Source organism: Aquarana catesbeiana, unplaced genomic scaffold (genome assembly GCF_042186555.1).
Source record: "Aquarana catesbeiana isolate 2022-GZ unplaced genomic scaffold, ASM4218655v1 unanchor228, whole genome shotgun sequence".
NCBI classification, from domain to species: domain Eukaryota; kingdom Metazoa; phylum Chordata; class Amphibia; order Anura; family Ranidae; genus Aquarana; species Aquarana catesbeiana.
The window spans coordinates 782047-799067 of record NW_027362655.1 but is presented as its reverse complement, the minus strand read 5'-3'; the positions used below and the strand labels follow the sequence as shown (position 1 = coordinate 799067).

The window sequence follows — 17021 nt, the reverse complement described above, 5'->3', positions numbered from 1 at the left end:
GTATGAAGAGGCGGAGCTCTGAGTGTGTATGAAGAGGCGGAGCTCTGAGTGTGTATGAAGAGGCGGAGCCCTGAGTGTGTATGAAGAGGCGGAGCCCTGAGTGTGTATGAAGAGGCGGAGCTCTGAGTGTGTATGAAGAGGTGGAGCTCTGAGTGTGTGTGAAGAGGCGGAGCTCTGAGTGTGTGTGAAGGGGCGGAGCTCTGAGTGTGTATGAAGAGGTGGAGCTCTGAGTGTGTATGAAGAGGCGGAGCTCTGAGTGTGTATGAAGAGGCGGAGCTCTGCGTGTGTATGAAGAGGCGGAGCTCTGAGTGTGTATGAAGAGGAGGAGCTCTGAGTGTGTATGAAGAGGCGGAGCCCTGAGTGTGTATGAAGAGGAGGAGCTCTGAGTGTGTATGAAGAGGCGGAGCTCTGAGCGTGTATGAAGAGGCGGAGCTCTGAGTGTGTGTATGAAGAGGCGGAGCTCTGAGTGTGTATGAAGAGGCGGAGCTCTGAGTGTGTATGAAGAGGCGGAGCTCTGAGTGTGTATGAAGAGGCGGAGCTCTGAGTGTGTGTGAAGAGGCGGAGCTCTGAGTGTGTATGAAGAGGCGGAGCTCCTGCTGGAACAGCGGTCGGAGGAGGAGTCTAGGAGGGAGATGACAGAAAGCTCAGCAGACTCTCAGGAGTGAGCGAGGAGGATCCAGTTCCTTTGCCATCGGAGGTGAGGAGAGTGTGAAGGATGTTGGTGACTCTGGTAGATGAAAAGCTGGGAGTCATATTGCTCTGGTGAGTGGGGAAGCACTACTAAGGGGGCGCCCTCACCATCACATGTGTAAGAGGTGGAAGAAGGCGTGGCTACACTACAGCTGGCACAGTTTGGAGCACCGAGAACTTTACACCTTATCAACTTTTCATTGATTGGTGGATTTTTTGAGCAAAATAAGTTTGTTGAAGTAGATGCAAAGTGGAAGTAGTGGACATGCAGGGAACACTTGCAGAGAACACTATACTGAGTACAATATTTTATGATTACATGAATTTGCACAGGTTTTAATATAGCAGACAAGATTATAAGACGAAGGAAGTAGGTGTAAAGAGGAAGCAGTGGATCTGCAGGGAACAGCATCTTGAGCACAAAGCACTTTATGTTGTATATGAATTTGAACATGGTTCAGTTTACTTAACTTATTGATAAACACCATAAGATCAATGAAGTATGTGTAAAGTGGAAGCAGTAGATGTGCAGAGAATATTATTTGAGCCCCTAGCACTTTATATATGAATGTCTCCACATATTTTAGTGTATTTGTGATGATTTATGGTCACACACAATAGGACAGCGCTGTGACACATAATGCTCTTCTAGTTGATAAAGGGAATACTTACCTTTGTTACAGCAGCAGTCCGGTATAAGTTATTTTTGTAGGTATTTGAGTTGTTACACATAGCGCGGGTTTTATTCTATTTATATTGGTGACATAATTGCCCAAATCTGGGGATCAGGAGCCATTTCCACCCTTTACTCTCGGCTGGGGTTCTTTGTATCCATATAACAGATGTTCTACATGACTAAATCTGCAATCAATTTTACTGCAAAATCAAAGGGGCCAAAATGTCTCCCCCCCCCGAGCAGTAATATATTTCTATCCCCCTTGGTGGGAGTGGAGATGACCCATCTATAAGGATATACAGTAAATACGCACAGCAGAGACTTTTCTTAGGGCTGCAGTTCCTCTAAGTTCCACAAGATGGTGATCTCATTTCTACCCAGACAGAATGTCTCTATGGAATACAGACAGGAAGTGATGTCAGGTACAGGCAGGAAGTTATATGTAATACGAAGTTGAATGGAGACGTTGCTGGAAGTGGCAGTAGAGGAGGTAATAAGATCTTATTTTCTATTTACACCCAGTAACCCCCCCGTCATGTCCGTCCTCTTCCTCCATAGTCACTGTGATGTCTTTTATCTCCAGCAGATGATGATACACACATACAGTCAGGTCCATAAATATTGGGACATCGACACAATTCTAATCTTTTTGGCTCTATACAACACCACAATGGATTTGAAATGAAACAAACAAGATGTGTTTTGACTGCAGTCTTTCTGCTTTAATTTGAGGGTATTTACATCCAAATCAGGTGAACAGTGTAGGAATTACAACAGTTTGTATATGTGTCTCCCACTTTTTAAGGGACCAAAAGTAATGGGACAATTGGCTGCTCAGCTGTTCCATGGCCAGGTGTGTGTTATTCCCTCATTATCCCATTTACAAGGAGCAGATAAAAGGTCCAGAGTTCATTTCAAGTGTGCTATTTGCATTTGGAATATGTTGCTGTCAATTTTCAATATGAGATCCAAAGAGCTGTCACTATCAATGAAGCAAGCCATCATTAGGCTGAAAAAACAAACCCATCAGAGAGATAGCAAAAACATTAGGTGTGGCCAAATCAACTGTTTGGAACATCCTTAAAAAGAAAGAACGCACCGGTGAGCTTAGCAACACCAAAAGACCCGGAAGACCATGGAAAACAACTGTGGTCAATGACCGTCAATTTCCCTGGTGAAGAAAACACCCTTCACAACAGTTGGCCAGATCAAGAACACTCTCCAGGAGGTAGGTGTATGTGTGTTAAAGTCATCTATCAAGAGAAGACTTTACCAGAGTGAATACAGAGGGTTCACCACAAGCTGTAAACCATTGGTGAGCCTCAAAAAGAGGAAGGCCAGGTTAGAGTTTGCCAAACAACATCTAAAAAAGCCTTCACAGTTCTGGAACAACATCCTATGGACAGATGAGACCAAGATCAACTTGCACCAGAGTGATGGGAAGAGAAGAGTATGGAGAAGGAAAGGAACTGCTCATGATCCAAAGCATACCACCTCATTAGTGAAGCATGGTGGTGGTAGTGTCATGGCGTGGGCATGTATGGCTGCCAATGGAACTGGTTCTCTTGTATTTATTGATGATGTGACTGCTGACAAAAGCAGCAGGATGAATTCTGAAGTGTTTCGGGCAACGTTATCTGCTCATATTCAGCAAAATGCTTCAGAACTCATTGGATGGCGCTTCACAGTGCAGATGGACAATGACCCGAAGCATACTGCGAAAGCAACCAAAGAGTTTTTTAAGGGAAAGAAGTGGAATGTTATGCAATGGCCAAGTCAATCACTTGACCTGAATCTGATTGAGCATGCATTTCACTTGCTGAAGACAAAACTGAAGGGAAAATGCCCCAAGAACAAGCAGGAACTGAAGACAGTTGCAGTAGAGGCCTGGCAGAGCATCACCAGGGATGAAACCCAGCGTCTGGTGATGTCTATGCGTTCCAGACTTCAGGCTGTAATTGACTGCAAAGGATTTGCAACCAAGTATTAAAAAGTGAAATTTTGATGGATGATTGTTAATCTGTCCCATTACTTTTGGTCCTTTAAAATGTGGGAGGCACATATACTAACTGTTGTAATTCCTACACCGTTCACCTGATTTGGATGTAAATACCCTCACATTAAAGCTGAAAGTCTGCAGTTAAAGCACATCTTGTTCATTTCATTACAAATCCATTGTGGAATTTGAGTTTGACTCAAACATCGGCTGTTCGATCGTTCAAAGATCTAACATTACGGGCCGTTCGCGTCAAATTCAAGTGGCTCCAGTATATTTAGTATATATATATATATATATATATATATATATATATATATACATTCCAGGCTTTGTGTATATATATATACAGTATATATATATATATATATATATATATATATATATATATATATATATATACTGTATCCAGTTTAGCTAGATCTCACTGCAGACGTTCCTGTTGTTCTCTTCTTAATATACTACAGGCAGGCAGTTCATTCAGTTATCTGCAGTATATTCAGTACTGTATCCTGTGCAGCTAGATCTCACTGCAGACCATTCCTGTTCTCTTCCTAATATACTATAGGCAGGCAGTTTATTCAGTTAGCTGCAGTATATTCAGTACTGTATCCTGTGCAGCTAGATCTCACTGCAGACCGTTCCTGTTGTTCTCTTCCTAATTCACTACAGGCAGGCAGTTAATTCAGTTAGCTGCAGTATATTCAGTACTGTATCCTGTGCAGCTAGATCTCGCTGCAGACCGTTCCTGTTGTTCTCTTCCTAATATACTACAGGGAGGCAGTTCATTCAGTTAGCTGCAGTATATTCATTACTGTATCCTGTGCAGCTAGATCTCGCTGCAGACCGTTCCTGTTGTTCTTTTCCTAATATACTACAGGCAGGCAGTTCATTCAACTAGCTACAGTATATTCAGTGCTGTATCCTGTGCAGCTAGATCTCGCTGCAGACCATTCCTGTTGTTCTCTTCCTAATATACTACAGGCAGGCAGTTCATTCAGTTAGCTGCAGTATATCCAGTACTGTATCCTGTGCAGCTAGATCTCGCTGCAGACTGTTCCTGTTGTTCTCTTCCTAATATACTACAGGCAGGCAGTTCATTCAGTTAGCTGCAGTATATTCAGTACTGTATCCTGTGCAGCTAGATCTCACTGCAGACCCTTCCTGTTCTCTTCCTAATATACTACAAGCAGGCAGTTCATTCAGTTAGCTGCAGTATATTCAGTACTGTATCCTGTGCAACTAGATCTCACTGCAGACCATTCCTGTTCTCCTCCTAATATACTGCAGGCAGGCAGTTGATTCAGTTAGCTGCAGTATATTCAGTATATATATATACATCCCAGCTTTGTGCAGCTACATCTCACTTTGGCTATTCCTGGTGTACCTATTCAAATACATTACAAATATATAAAATACAGTATGTCTGGAAGGCCAACAAGGAGAGGCAGACGCTCACAGGCCACTAAAAGAGGACAAGCATGCTCTGTGTCTACAGCCAACATTGCTGGTCATGGACACGGTGCATTCCCAGCATGTGGCCATGAGGCACGCTTGTCCTTTTTTTCGGCAGCTGGCCGTGTTGAGCCACAACATGCAGAAGAGTTGGTAGAGTGGATGACCAAGCCGTCCTCATCCTCTGTCACCCAGGCTCAGAGTACTTTGGCTGCCAATGCAGCTGCCAAAGCGGCCTCTTCCATTGGCTCAATGTCATCAGTCACGCCTTCCCTAGCCCCACCATCATGCCCTGAGGAGTCCCCCGAACTGTTCGACGACAGTGTTGGGTACATGCTGCAGGAAGATGCGCAGCGTTTTGAAGGCTCCGATGATGGTACCCAGATTGAGGAAGGCAGTAACGTGAGCCCAGAGAGAGGGGGTGCCCAAGAAGGACAACAAACTGGCAGTCATGTTCCCCCAGCTTCAGCATACTGCCAGGTTTACTCTAGTGACGAGGAGGGGATGATGAGGTTACTGACTCTACGTGGGTGCCTGGGAGGAGGAGGAGGCACATCTCCAATGAGGCAGGATGCCCTCCAGGGGCCAGCTTAAGGGCAGCCAACCGACTGCATCACACCGCAGAGCTCCGCATGTGCAGGGCACTGCTGACTGATGCTGTGTTTTTCCAAAAGTTCTTTGGTGTGGGCCTTTTTTGAGACGTGTGCAGCAGATCGCACCGTTGCTGTTAGCAACATTTGTCTGAAGCGTATCAAGCGTGGCCAGAACAGCAGCCGCTTGGGCACCACATGCTTGACCAGACATATGTCGAACTCCCATGCAGTCCGTTGGCAAGTGTACTTAAAAGACCCACACCAAAGAACAAGGCCGACCTCTCCTTGCTCCTCATCAGCTGGGATCTCCAACCCCACTATACCTTCAGTTCTCTCAGAAACCTGCACTGAGAGGAATGAAGGTGTAGAATAAGGTGTGCCAAGTACTTGCGGGCAATCTGCTATCGCTACACAAATGTCCGATTGTAGCAGGCAAATTTCCCTACCCCAGTTGCTAAACCGGCGAAAGAAATTCGGTCCCAGCCATCCACATGCCCAGCGGCTGAATGGTAGCTTAGCTAAATTGCTAGCACTCCAACTGCTGCCTTTTCAGCTGGTAGACTCTAACCTTTTTTGTGAATTTGTAGAATGTGCGGTACCTCAGTGGCAGGTTCCCAAACGCCACTTTTTTCACGGAAGATAATTCCGGCTCTCTACCAGCATGTGGAAGGCAATGTCTTGGCCTCGCTGGACAGGGCGGTCAGCGGTAAGTTGCATATTACCGCTGACTCATGGTCCAGCAGGCATGGACAGGGATGTTACCTATCTTTCACGGCGCACTGGGTGACCCTGCTGGCATCTGGGAAGGATGCAAGACAGGGTGCAGTATTGTTGCTGCTTGTTCCGCCACCATGCCTCCAAAATGCTACTAGTGGTGATTCTGACACACCTCTCTCCTCCACCCCCTCCTCTTCTTCTTCCTCTATAGATTTGTCCTTGGAACCAGCGGTGCTCCGTAGGCGTTCAAGGGGCTATGCAAGCACTCAGGCAAAAAGATGCCATGCGGTGCTTGAGCTGGTGCGCTTAGGGGACAGGAGCCACACTGGGGCAGAGATTCTGTCAGCTCTGAAGGGGCAGGTTAAGAGGTGGTTGACGCCACACCAGCTTCAGGCAGGAATGGTGGTTTGCGACAATGGCACCAACCTCCTCTCCGCCCATCGACAGGGATACTTCACCCATGTTCCCTGTTTGGCTCACATCCTTAATTTGGTGGTGCAGCGGTTCTTGTGCAGGTACGCAGGCTTACAAAATCTCCTGAGGCAGGCCAGGAAAGTCTGCGTGCATTTCTGCCGGTGATATAATGCCAGTGCTCGGCTGACTTAACGTTGGCCATGCTGCAGCAGCTGCACATGCAGCAGAGGGCCATCAATGAGTACCCGTGCGACTATGGCACCAGGACAGGGTCAGGGGAGCTTGGCTTTTTTTCGCCACGCCAGGGGCTCGTGATCAAGGATGCATGCACTGTCCTGTCACCATTTGAGGAGGCCACGAGAATGGTGAGCAGTGACAGTGCATGCATCAGTGATACTGTCCCTCTTGTCACATGCTGCGTGGAATAATGGACAGGGCACTTGAGGCAGAACAGAAAGAGGAAGAGGAGAACTTCCTTACCTCTCCAGGCCCCCTTTATCCAGACAGTGTTCCTGCGGGCCCGCCGATCACACAGGAAGAGGAGGAGGATTGTGTTAGCATGGAGGTGGAGCCTAGCACTCAGCATCAGCAGCAGTCTTCAAGGGATCGTTTACAGTCCCCAGAAACCCATGGACTTGTACGTGGCTGGGAGGAGGTGGCTGCGGATCAGGTCGTCCTTAGTGACCTAGAGGACTCCGAACTGAATGCCTCAGCAAACCTATGCTGTATGGCTTCCCTGATCTTGCAAAGCCTGCGAAAGGACCCTCGGATTCGTGGTATCAAGGAGAGGGATCAATACTGGCTGGCAACCCTCCTTGATCCACGTTACAAGGGTAAGGTTGCGGAACTTATCCAGCCGTCACAGAGGGAGCAGAGGATGAAACATCTTCGGGAGGCCTCGCAGAAGGGTTTGCAATGTGTTTCCAGAGCCTGGGAGGTTACAAATTCCTGGTCCTGTACAACGTGTTGCTGAGGCTTCGGTCAGTCACAGAAGGAGCGGTGAAGAAGGTGGCCATCTGACAGATGCGTTCAGACAATTTTTTAGTCCGCAGCCCCAAGGTCTGATTGGTTCCAGCAACCATCGCCAGCGTCTGATTTACATGGTGCAGGAATACCTAGGGACAAGATCAGACTTGGAGACCTTTCCAACCGAAAATCCTCTGGGTTACTGGGTCTTGAGGATCGATCACTGGCCAGAGCTTGCACAGTATGCAATTGAGCTACTGGCCTGTCCTGCATCCAGCATTCTTTCTGAACGCACATTCAGTGCTGCTGAAGGCTTTGTAACCGATCCCAGAGTGCGCCTGTCCACCGACTCGATTGATCAGCTCACCTTCATAAAAATTAATCAGTCTTGGATCACCAACTACCAAGCACCTGATGCTGATGTAACTGAATAATTTTTTTTGAAATGTCAGATCCCTTCAAGACTGCCTATGCTGATGCTGAGTGACTATCCTGTTATGCTGAGTGACTATCCCCTTCCTCCTCAATGTTCATGCTGATGTAACCGACTAATGTTTTTATGAATGTGAGATCCCTTGAAGACTGCCTATGCTGATGCTGAGTGACTATCCTATTCCTCCTCAATGTTCATGTTGATAGCTTGTAAGAACATTTTTGGTTCTGGGCACCACCACCTGTGGCTAAGGCCCAATTTTTCTGCCCCTGTTTAACAGGGGCATGTAATTACAATTTTTGCTGTAATATTTTGCAGCAGGGCTCGTTCCTGCGCTCAACTAGAGTATCTGTGAGGGGTTGCAGTGTTGTGGCACCACCACCAGTGCCTAAGACCCAATTTTTCTGCCCCTGTTCAACAGGGGCGTGTAATTACAATTTATGGTCTAATATTTCACAGCAGGGCCCATTCCTGCGCCCATCAAGAGTAACTGCGAGGGCTTACAGTGTTCTGGTACCACCAACACCTAAGGCCCAAATTTCTGCAGAGTATATAGGGCAGGCCCCTACTTTCAAACATCCGACTTACAAACGACTCCTACTTGCAAGAGGGAGACAACAAGAAGTGAGAGGAAATTTACCCCTAGGAAGGAAAATTCTCTCCTGTAAGCGTTTAATATGGGAAAAAGGTGTCTCCTCCACTAATGCTTTATCACCAATCCTTGTTTCCCTAAAAAAAAACAAATTTTCAACCTCCAATTGTCATTGGGACAGAAAGTGAGGTGAAATCTTCTGAATAGGGGCACAGACAGCAAAACAAATGTTACAGGGGTGATAACCCTTCCCTATGTTTTCCAAAAAGCTTAAAAATAGTTTTTTTGGCTGGAGTTACACTTAAAAAATGTACCAGTTCCAAATTACAAACAGATTCAACTTAAGAACAAACCTACAGTCCCTGTCTTTCTTGGGACCGCCTGTATACTGGTGTTCAGAGTATATAGGGCCCCACGCCTTTTCTTTTTTTAATTTGAGTGTGGGGTTCCCCTTAATATCTATACAAGACCCAAAGGGCCTGGTAATGGGCTGGGGGGTTACCCATGCCGTTTTTCTCAATAATTTTCATCCATATTGCCAGGACCCGACATTACATTACAGCCGCAAGCAGTTTTAAATGACTTTTATTCCTTTAGAAATGTCATTTTGTGCAGGGACTGTTCTAAACACGAGAAACACGCGCACCTTTACAGGCATACTATAGACACCCCCCAGGTACGATATTTAAAGGAATATTTCACTTTTATTTTTTCACTTTACGCATCATTAAAATCACTGCTCCCGAAAAAACTTTTCCCTGGCAGGACCCGGGTCCCCAAATCCTTTTTAGGACAATAACTTGCATATTAGTCTTTAAAATCCACACTTTTGATTTCTCACGTTTGAGTCCCATAGACTTTAACGGTGTTCGAAAGTTTGCGCAAACTTTCGATCCGTTCGCGTGTCCTGGATGCGAACCGAACCTAGAGGGTGTTCGGCTCATCCCTAGTGGTGTTGTATAGAGCCAAAAAGATTAGAATTGTGTCGATGTCCCAATATTTATGGACCTGACTGTATATAGTGTGGAAACCTATATTAACCCCTTCATGGGGGATCAGTTGATGATTAATCTATCTTGCTTCCAAAGCTGGCCATACGTGGTTCAGTTTAATCGTTCAGCCAGTGGGATGAGTGAAAAAAACTGAAGCAATTTCCCCACCCACCCATTGGAGGGGGATGGGGGAATCCTCCCCAATGCACTATTGTATTCTGACAATGGGGGGCGCTCCTCCGCTCTCAGAATACACAGATCAGTGATGAAGCTATTGGCTGCAGTCGCTGATTGAGTGACTTTTATCCGGCAGTGGCCACACATGGATGGAAATGTGACCGATCCCTGCTGAACCAGCTGAATTTCCATGTATCTATAGTCACCTTAAAGTGGATGTAAACCCACTCTCATCCTTTCTAAACTACTGCCATAGTGGTTATCTATCAGGATATATATGCCTGTCAAATGTCTCCCTTCTGTCTGTTATGAGACCCGAAAAACTGCAGATCCTGTGGGTGGGTCTGTTGTCCGGAGCTCGGTGGGTGGAGTTGTGATGTTAGTAGATTCTCCACCCACCTCCTTGTCAACATGCATTTCTTACACTAAACTTCTGCTATGATTACTAACATCCAGTCAAAACCCAGAAAAGTTACCACATGATTTCAGCATGCCCAATCATGCTGAAGTGTGGAGCAGCCAATCCTGGGAGAGCTGGAGAAGAAAGGAGGAGGGGATCTGAAGTACACAGAATGTCTCTCTCAGGCTAGTGCATGAGATAGTAAATCACCTGTCACTCACAGCAAGGGGGAGAAACTGACTCCAATTTCTCTGTGTGTCAGTTTTTATCTCACTGAAAAAAGATAAGAGGATTGCTCAGAGCTGGATTAACTCTTTGTGGCAAGACTGGGCACAGATGACATGAAATCCTATACTGTACAATTGCTATTCCTCATCCTGCCTGTTGTTTCCTTGGATTGATTTTCTGTGTAGTGACCCCGGCTTCATCTCTTGGATGCGCTCGTCTGTTGCTTGTCCTGACCTTTATCCTGATTCCTGGATCTCCTCCTCATCTCTCCTCCATATCCTCTTGCACAGCTTTTCTCCACACATGCAGTGATCCTGGGGGGTGGAAACTTGGCACCAGCACTCAGCAAAATCCATCCCCACCATTAGACAGTCTGACTGGAGATAACTACTGTTCTGCTCTTTTTAGATCTCCCCTAGTGCTATTATTGTGGGGCGTGGGGGCATTTTGATGGGGTTCTTTTCTTTGGTGATTCTTTATACAAGTGATATGCACTTCAAGCTCTGCCTTGTCTGAATGTCTAATCTGAAGATTTCTTCTTTGTCGCTTAACATAATTACATAGTAGGTGAGGTAAAAAAAAGACACAAGTCCATCAAGTCCAACCTATGTGTATGATTATACAGTGGGGACGGAAAGTATTCAGACCCCCTTAAATTTTTCACTCTTTGTTATATTGCAGCCATTTGCTAAAATCATTTAAGTTCATTTTTTTTTCCTCATTAATGTACACACAGCACCCCATATTGACAGAAAAACACAGAATTGTTGACATTTTTGCAGATTTATTAAAAAAGAAAAACTGAAATATCACATGGTCCTAAGTATTCAGACCCTTTGCTGTGACACTCATATATTTAACTCAGGTGCTGTCCATTTCTTCTGATCATCCTTGAGATGATTTTACACCTTCATTTGAGTCCAGCTGTGTTTGATTATACTGATTGGATTTGATTAGGAAAGCCACACACCTGTCTATTTAAGACCTTACAGCTCACAGTGCATGTCAGAGCAAATGAGAATCATGAGGTTAAAGGAACTGCCTGAAGAGCTCAGAGACAGAATTATGGCAAGGCACAGATCTGGCCAAGGTTACAAAAAATTTCTGCTGCACTTAAGGTTCCTAAGAGCACAGTGGCCTCCATAATCCTTAAATGGAAGACGTTTTGGACGACCAGAACCCGTCCTAGAGCTGGCCGTCCGGCCAAACTGAGCTATCGGGGGAGAAGAGCCTTGGTGAGGGAGGTAAAGAAGAACCCAAAGATCACTGTGGCTGAGCTCCAGAGATGCAGTCAGGAGATGGGAGAAAGTTGTAGAAAGTCAACCATCACTGTAGCCCTCCACCAGTCGGGGCTTTATGGCAGAGTGGCCCAATGGAAGCCTCTCCTCAGTGCAAGACACTTGACAGCCCGCATGGAGTTTGCTAAAAAACACCTGAAGGACTTCAAGATGGTGAGAAATAAGATTCTCTGGTCTGATGAGACCAAGATAGGCCTTTTTTTGTCTTAATTCTAAGCCATATATGTGGAGAAAACCAAGCACTGCTCATCACCTGTCCAATACAGTCCAAACAGTGATTCATGGTGGTGGCAGCATCATGCTGTGGGGGTGTTTTTCAGCTGTAGGGACAGGACGACTGGTTGCAATCGAGGGAAAGATGAATGCAGCCAAGTACATGGATATCCTGGATGAAAACCTTCTCCAGAGTGCTCAGGACCTCAGACTGGGCTGAAGGTTTACCTTCCAACAAGAAAATGACCCTAAGCACACAGCTAAAATAACGAAGGAGTGGCTTCATAATAACTCCGTGACTGTTCTTGAATGGCCCAGCCAGAGCCCTGACTTAAACCCAATTGAGCATCTCTGGAGAGACCTAAAAATGGCTGGACACCAACGTTTACCATCCAACCTGACAGAACTGGAGAGGATCTGCAAGGAGGAATGACAGAGGATCCCCAAATCCAGGTGTGAAAAACTTGTTGCATCTTTCCCAAAAAGACTCATGGCTGTATTAGATCAAAAGGGGGCTTCTAAATACTGAGCAAAGGGTCTGAATACTTAGGACCATGTGATATTTCAGTTTTTCTTTTTTTAATAAATCTGCAAAAATGGCAACAATTCTGTGTTTTTCTGTCAATATGGGGTGCTGTGTGTACAATAATGAGGAAAAAAATGAACTTAAATGATTTTAGCAAATGGCTGCAATATAACAAGGAGTGAAACATTTAAGGGGGTCTGAATACTTTCCGTCCCCACTGTATGTCAGTATTACATTGTATATCCCTGTATGTTGCGGTCGTTCAGGTGCTTATCCAATAGTTTCTTGAAACTATCGATGCCCCCCGCTGAGACCACTGCCTGTGGAAGGAAATTCCACATCCTTGCCACTCTTACAGTAAAGAACCCTCTACGTAGTTTAGGGTTAAACCCCTTTTCTTCTAATTTTAGTGAGTGGCCACGAGTCTTGTTAAACTCCCTTCCACGAAAAAGTTTTATCCCTATTGTGGGGTCACCAGTACGGTATTTGTAAATTGAAATCATATCCCCTCTCAAGAATCTCTTCTCCAAAGAGAATAAGTTCAGTGCTTGCAACCTTTCCTCATAACTAATATCCTCCAGACCCTTTATTAGCTTTGTTGCCCTTCTTTGTACTCGCTCCATTTCCAGTACACCCTTCCTGAGGACTGGTGCCCAGAACTGGACAGCATACTCTAGGTGCGGCCGGACCAGAGTCTTGTAGAGCGGGAGAATTATCGTTTTATGTCTGGAATTTATCCCCTTTTTAATGCATGCCAATATTCTGTTTGCTTTGTTAGCAGCAGCTTGGCATTGCATTCCATTGCTGAGCCTATCTACTAGAAACCCCAGGTCCTTTTCCATTCTAGACATCGTGTGTAGGCAAGTCCGTTTCAGCGGAACTCCGTCGGAAGGAACGGCAGAGTCTACTCTGACGGAAAGTCCGGTCGTGTGTACGTGGCATTAAAGGTAGAGAAGAGGTGACAGGGACTGGATGAGAAGGTGTTAATGAGAATGATAAAACAGGTCTGCTTGGCAGTGTGGAGGCAGCAATAGTATTTTTGGAGGGCAGATTTATACTGGTTGAAGACTTTCTAGGACTTAGTCTTACACCACAGGCACTCAAGAGTGCGGCTACGTTTTCTGAAACTTCTGGTGTCACCTTTTTGCCAAGGTTGTAGGGGTCAGGGCCTGATTATGTGTGTAGTGAGGGGGGAGAGCTTGTCTACGGAGAATGACAGTGAGCTGTTGTAGACAGAAGTGGCTAGGTTGGGGCGGGACAGGGGTGAGATTTTGTCATAGAGGTGGTCAGTAGCAGAGAAAAGAAGATTTAAAGTGGCAAAAGTGTCTACGGGTAACTGTTAGGCGGTTGGAGAGAGAGGAAGTGGAAGACAGGGTGAGAGCGAATGCGATGACGTACGACGGGACTAGAAAAAGGAAGATCAATAGCCAGTAGCCAATAGCTGCCCTTGCGTCGTTTTTGGTCCATCGGACTAGCATACAGACGAATGGTTTTCCCGATAGGAATTGAGTCCGTCGGAAAGATTTGAAACATGTTCTATTTCTAGGTCCGTCAGAATTTTAGAAAGAAAAAGTCAGATGAAGCCCACACTCGATCGGAATGTCCGACGGAATGATTCCGTCTGACCTTTTCTGCCGGAAAGTCCGGTCATGTGTACACGGCATAACTCTCTACTCTGTCCTCCACTGCCTCCACCCACTAACTCAATCAATGCCCAGGAGATCACCAATCACTTCGAAAATAAGATTGATACAATTAATGAGGAGATCTCCAATGCACAGATACCTCCCCCATTTAAAACCCCATGTCCACAGGTTCAATCATTACTTCCCTTCAACCCTGCTACTATAGACAAGATGGTTAACTTTTTTCTAACGCCCACCTGTCCCCTGGATCCTGCTCCCTCATGAATGCTTTGGTCACCGTCTGCTTCCATTCTCCACTCCTAACTCACATCTTCAACCTCTCCCTCTCTTCTGGCATCTTCCCCAACTCTCTAAAACATGCGCTAATCACCCCCATACTTAAAAAGCCCTCACTGGACCCCACCAATCTTAACAACCTATGCCCCATCTTTTTACTCCCATTTTTCTCTTTTTTCCTCAACAGACTGAGTTACCATCTGGCTAAGAACAAACTTCTGGATTTCGCCCTCAACACTCCACAGAAGCTGCTCCCCCAAAACTCACAAATTACCTACTAATAGCTAAAACCAACAGACACTATTCTACACTACTCCTCCTGGACCTTTCTGCTGCCTTTGATATGGTTGACCACCCCCTCCTCCTCACAAAACATCCACTCCCTGGTCATCTCTCACCTTGACTACTACAACTCCCTCCTCATTGGCTTACCTCTAAATAGGCTATCTCCCCTTCAATCCATCATGAATACAGCTGCCAGACTCATCCACCTTACATACCACTCATCGTCTGCTACTCCTCTCTTCCAAACCATCCATTGCTTGCCACTCACCCAACCAATTAAATTCAAAATACTAACAATAACTTACAAAGCCATCCACAACTTGGCCCCCAGCTACATCACTAACCTAGTCTCAAAATACCAACTTACTCGTTCTCTTTGTTCCTCCCAAGACTTCCTGCCCTCTAGCTCCCTTGTCACTTCATCCCACGCTCGCCCCAGGACTTCTCCCAAGCCCCCCCCCATCCTCTGGAATTCCCTACCCCAATCTGTCTGACTATCTCCTACTCTATCCACTTTCAGGCGATCCCTGAAAACTCATTTCTTCAGAGAGGCCTATCCAGCCCCAACCTAGCAAACTGTACATTTTCTCCATCAGCCCATCCCCACAGTTATTACCTTTTGTATTTCTTAACCCTCCCTCTTAGATTGTAAGCTTAAATTAACAGGGCTCTCCGATTCCTACTGTATTGTAATTATATTGTGTGCCCATATATTGTAAAGTGCTGTGTAACCTGTCAGAGGTATATAAATCCTGTATAATAATAATAATAATTAGGAGCTCTGGAGAAAATTGTGTGGTATATACACTCCGTTCCTCCGCACATCACCTGCTCACATGAGAGGTTACTTTCACAGATTTCTGTATGGTAAAGCTCAAAGTACATTCTTCAGTTTAGGAGAGGTAGGATGCACCCAGTAACAATAATTTGGTTTGCACAGGAGCCTCATATATCTCCCCATTCAAATGTCCCCATCCAAATGTCCCTCCATCGAGAGTCAATATGTCCCATGAAATCACATTGACCTCACAGCTCCTCCCCCAATGTCCCTCCATCCAGAGTCAGCACATTCTATGACATCACACTGATTTTACAATGACCACCAGCAGTGCCTTAGAGCAAAACTATTCAAGAAGTCAGAAGTTCCTATTTATTATTGTCTATAAAGTTCCAAAACTAAATAAAATGATGACCAGAAACAAAGCACAGCCAACATAGAGACCACAGAGATAACATAGACATTGAACAATCAATACCAATCCAGATAATTCTTCAATGTAATCCATCTACAGTGAAACCTTCATAGATGACAACACCAATGAGGATGGAGGAGGACCGGAGTCACATGACTGAGAAGATACTAAACCTCACCCTGGAGATCATCTACCTGCTGACTGGAGAGGTGAGGAGGATTTTGGGAGGTCACATGACATCACTCCTATCTCTATTAATAAAACACAGACCTGACTGGAAAGGTGAGGAGGATTCTGGGATTCTAAAATGATATTCCTATTGGTTCCTCAATACAGAGATTTCCTCTTTTGAAGTCAGGTGATCATATGACCATCACAGTGCTTCTATGTGACTCCCTAAAACCTGAGAGACACAACATACAGAAGATTCTAGAAGTCACCAAGAAGATGATGGAGCTGCTGACAGGAGAGGTGAGCGGTGCTGGGAATTCTGGGACATTATCCAGTAACAGACAAGGGATGTGTCTGGATGGTGACTGTATCATTGTGTGTGTCAGGTTCCTATAAGGTGTCAGGATGTCACTGTCTATTTCTCCATGGAGGAGTGGGAGTATTTAGAAGGACACAAGGATCTCTACAAGGACGTCATGATGGACAATCAGCCGCCCCTCACATCACCGGGTAAGAGGAGACTTTATTGTAAAGGAGAGAGCAGTACGGAGGGTCCACCTAGATCCCCCATCATCTGATAAACACATAGAAACAATGTATTCAGTCAGTGTGTGTGTTTCCTACAGATGGATCCAGTAATGGGAACCCACCAGAGAGATGTCCCCGCCCTCTGTATTCCCGGGATTCCACACAGGAAGATCACACCATCCCTCACCATCATCAGGTAGATGAGGAACAATCACTGATATTATCATTAGGATCTGTACATTATCTGCATTGTTACCATTGATGTCATTTTTATTATATATTCAGAGTGGAAACCTGAGAGATTCTAAAGTTGAGGTTAAAGAAGAGATAAAAGAGGAGGATGATGAGGATGGGGTGACAGAAGAAGATGATGAGGATGGGGTGACGGAGGAGTCAGAGTGTCTAAAAGAACACAAAGATCTGTACCAGGACACCATGGTGGAGTCATCCAGCTACAGAAACCCACCAGAGAGATGTCCCTGTCCTCTGTATTCCCGGGATTCCACACAGGAAGATCACACCATCCCTCACTGTTACAAGGTTGGTGGGATGGAGC

At 45.5% G+C, this 17021-nt stretch overlaps 2 protein-coding genes across 10 annotated transcripts in view; one reads left to right on the top strand and one right to left on the bottom strand.

The window, feature by feature from the left end:
* LOC141121641 (uncharacterized) overlaps window positions 1–17021 on the top strand; it is a 199192-nt gene that overhangs the window by 54666 nt on the left and 127505 nt on the right. For 2 of the 9 annotated variants that reach the window (XM_073611301.1, XM_073611295.1), the window contains exons 1-6: window positions 1770–1856; window positions 15866–15975; window positions 16103–16237; window positions 16324–16447; window positions 16564–16661; window positions 16751–17005. The exons of 6 other annotated variants lie outside the window; for them this stretch is intronic. In XM_073611301.1, the coding sequence (XP_073467402.1) occupies window positions 15880–15975; window positions 16103–16237; window positions 16324–16447; window positions 16564–16661; window positions 16751–17005 (708 nt within the window). In that variant the 5' untranslated portion in view covers window positions 1770–1856; window positions 15866–15879. Of the gene's footprint in view, window positions 1–1769; window positions 1857–15865; window positions 15976–16102; window positions 16238–16323; window positions 16448–16563; window positions 16662–16750; window positions 17006–17021 lie in introns of those variants that run through there. One more of the 9 variants, XM_073611298.1, reaches the window with a different exon arrangement.
* The window catches only part of LOC141121671 (uncharacterized), a 197849-nt gene that overhangs the window by 127255 nt on the left and 53573 nt on the right, over window positions 1–17021 (bottom strand). The gene's annotated exons all lie outside the window — the stretch shown is intronic.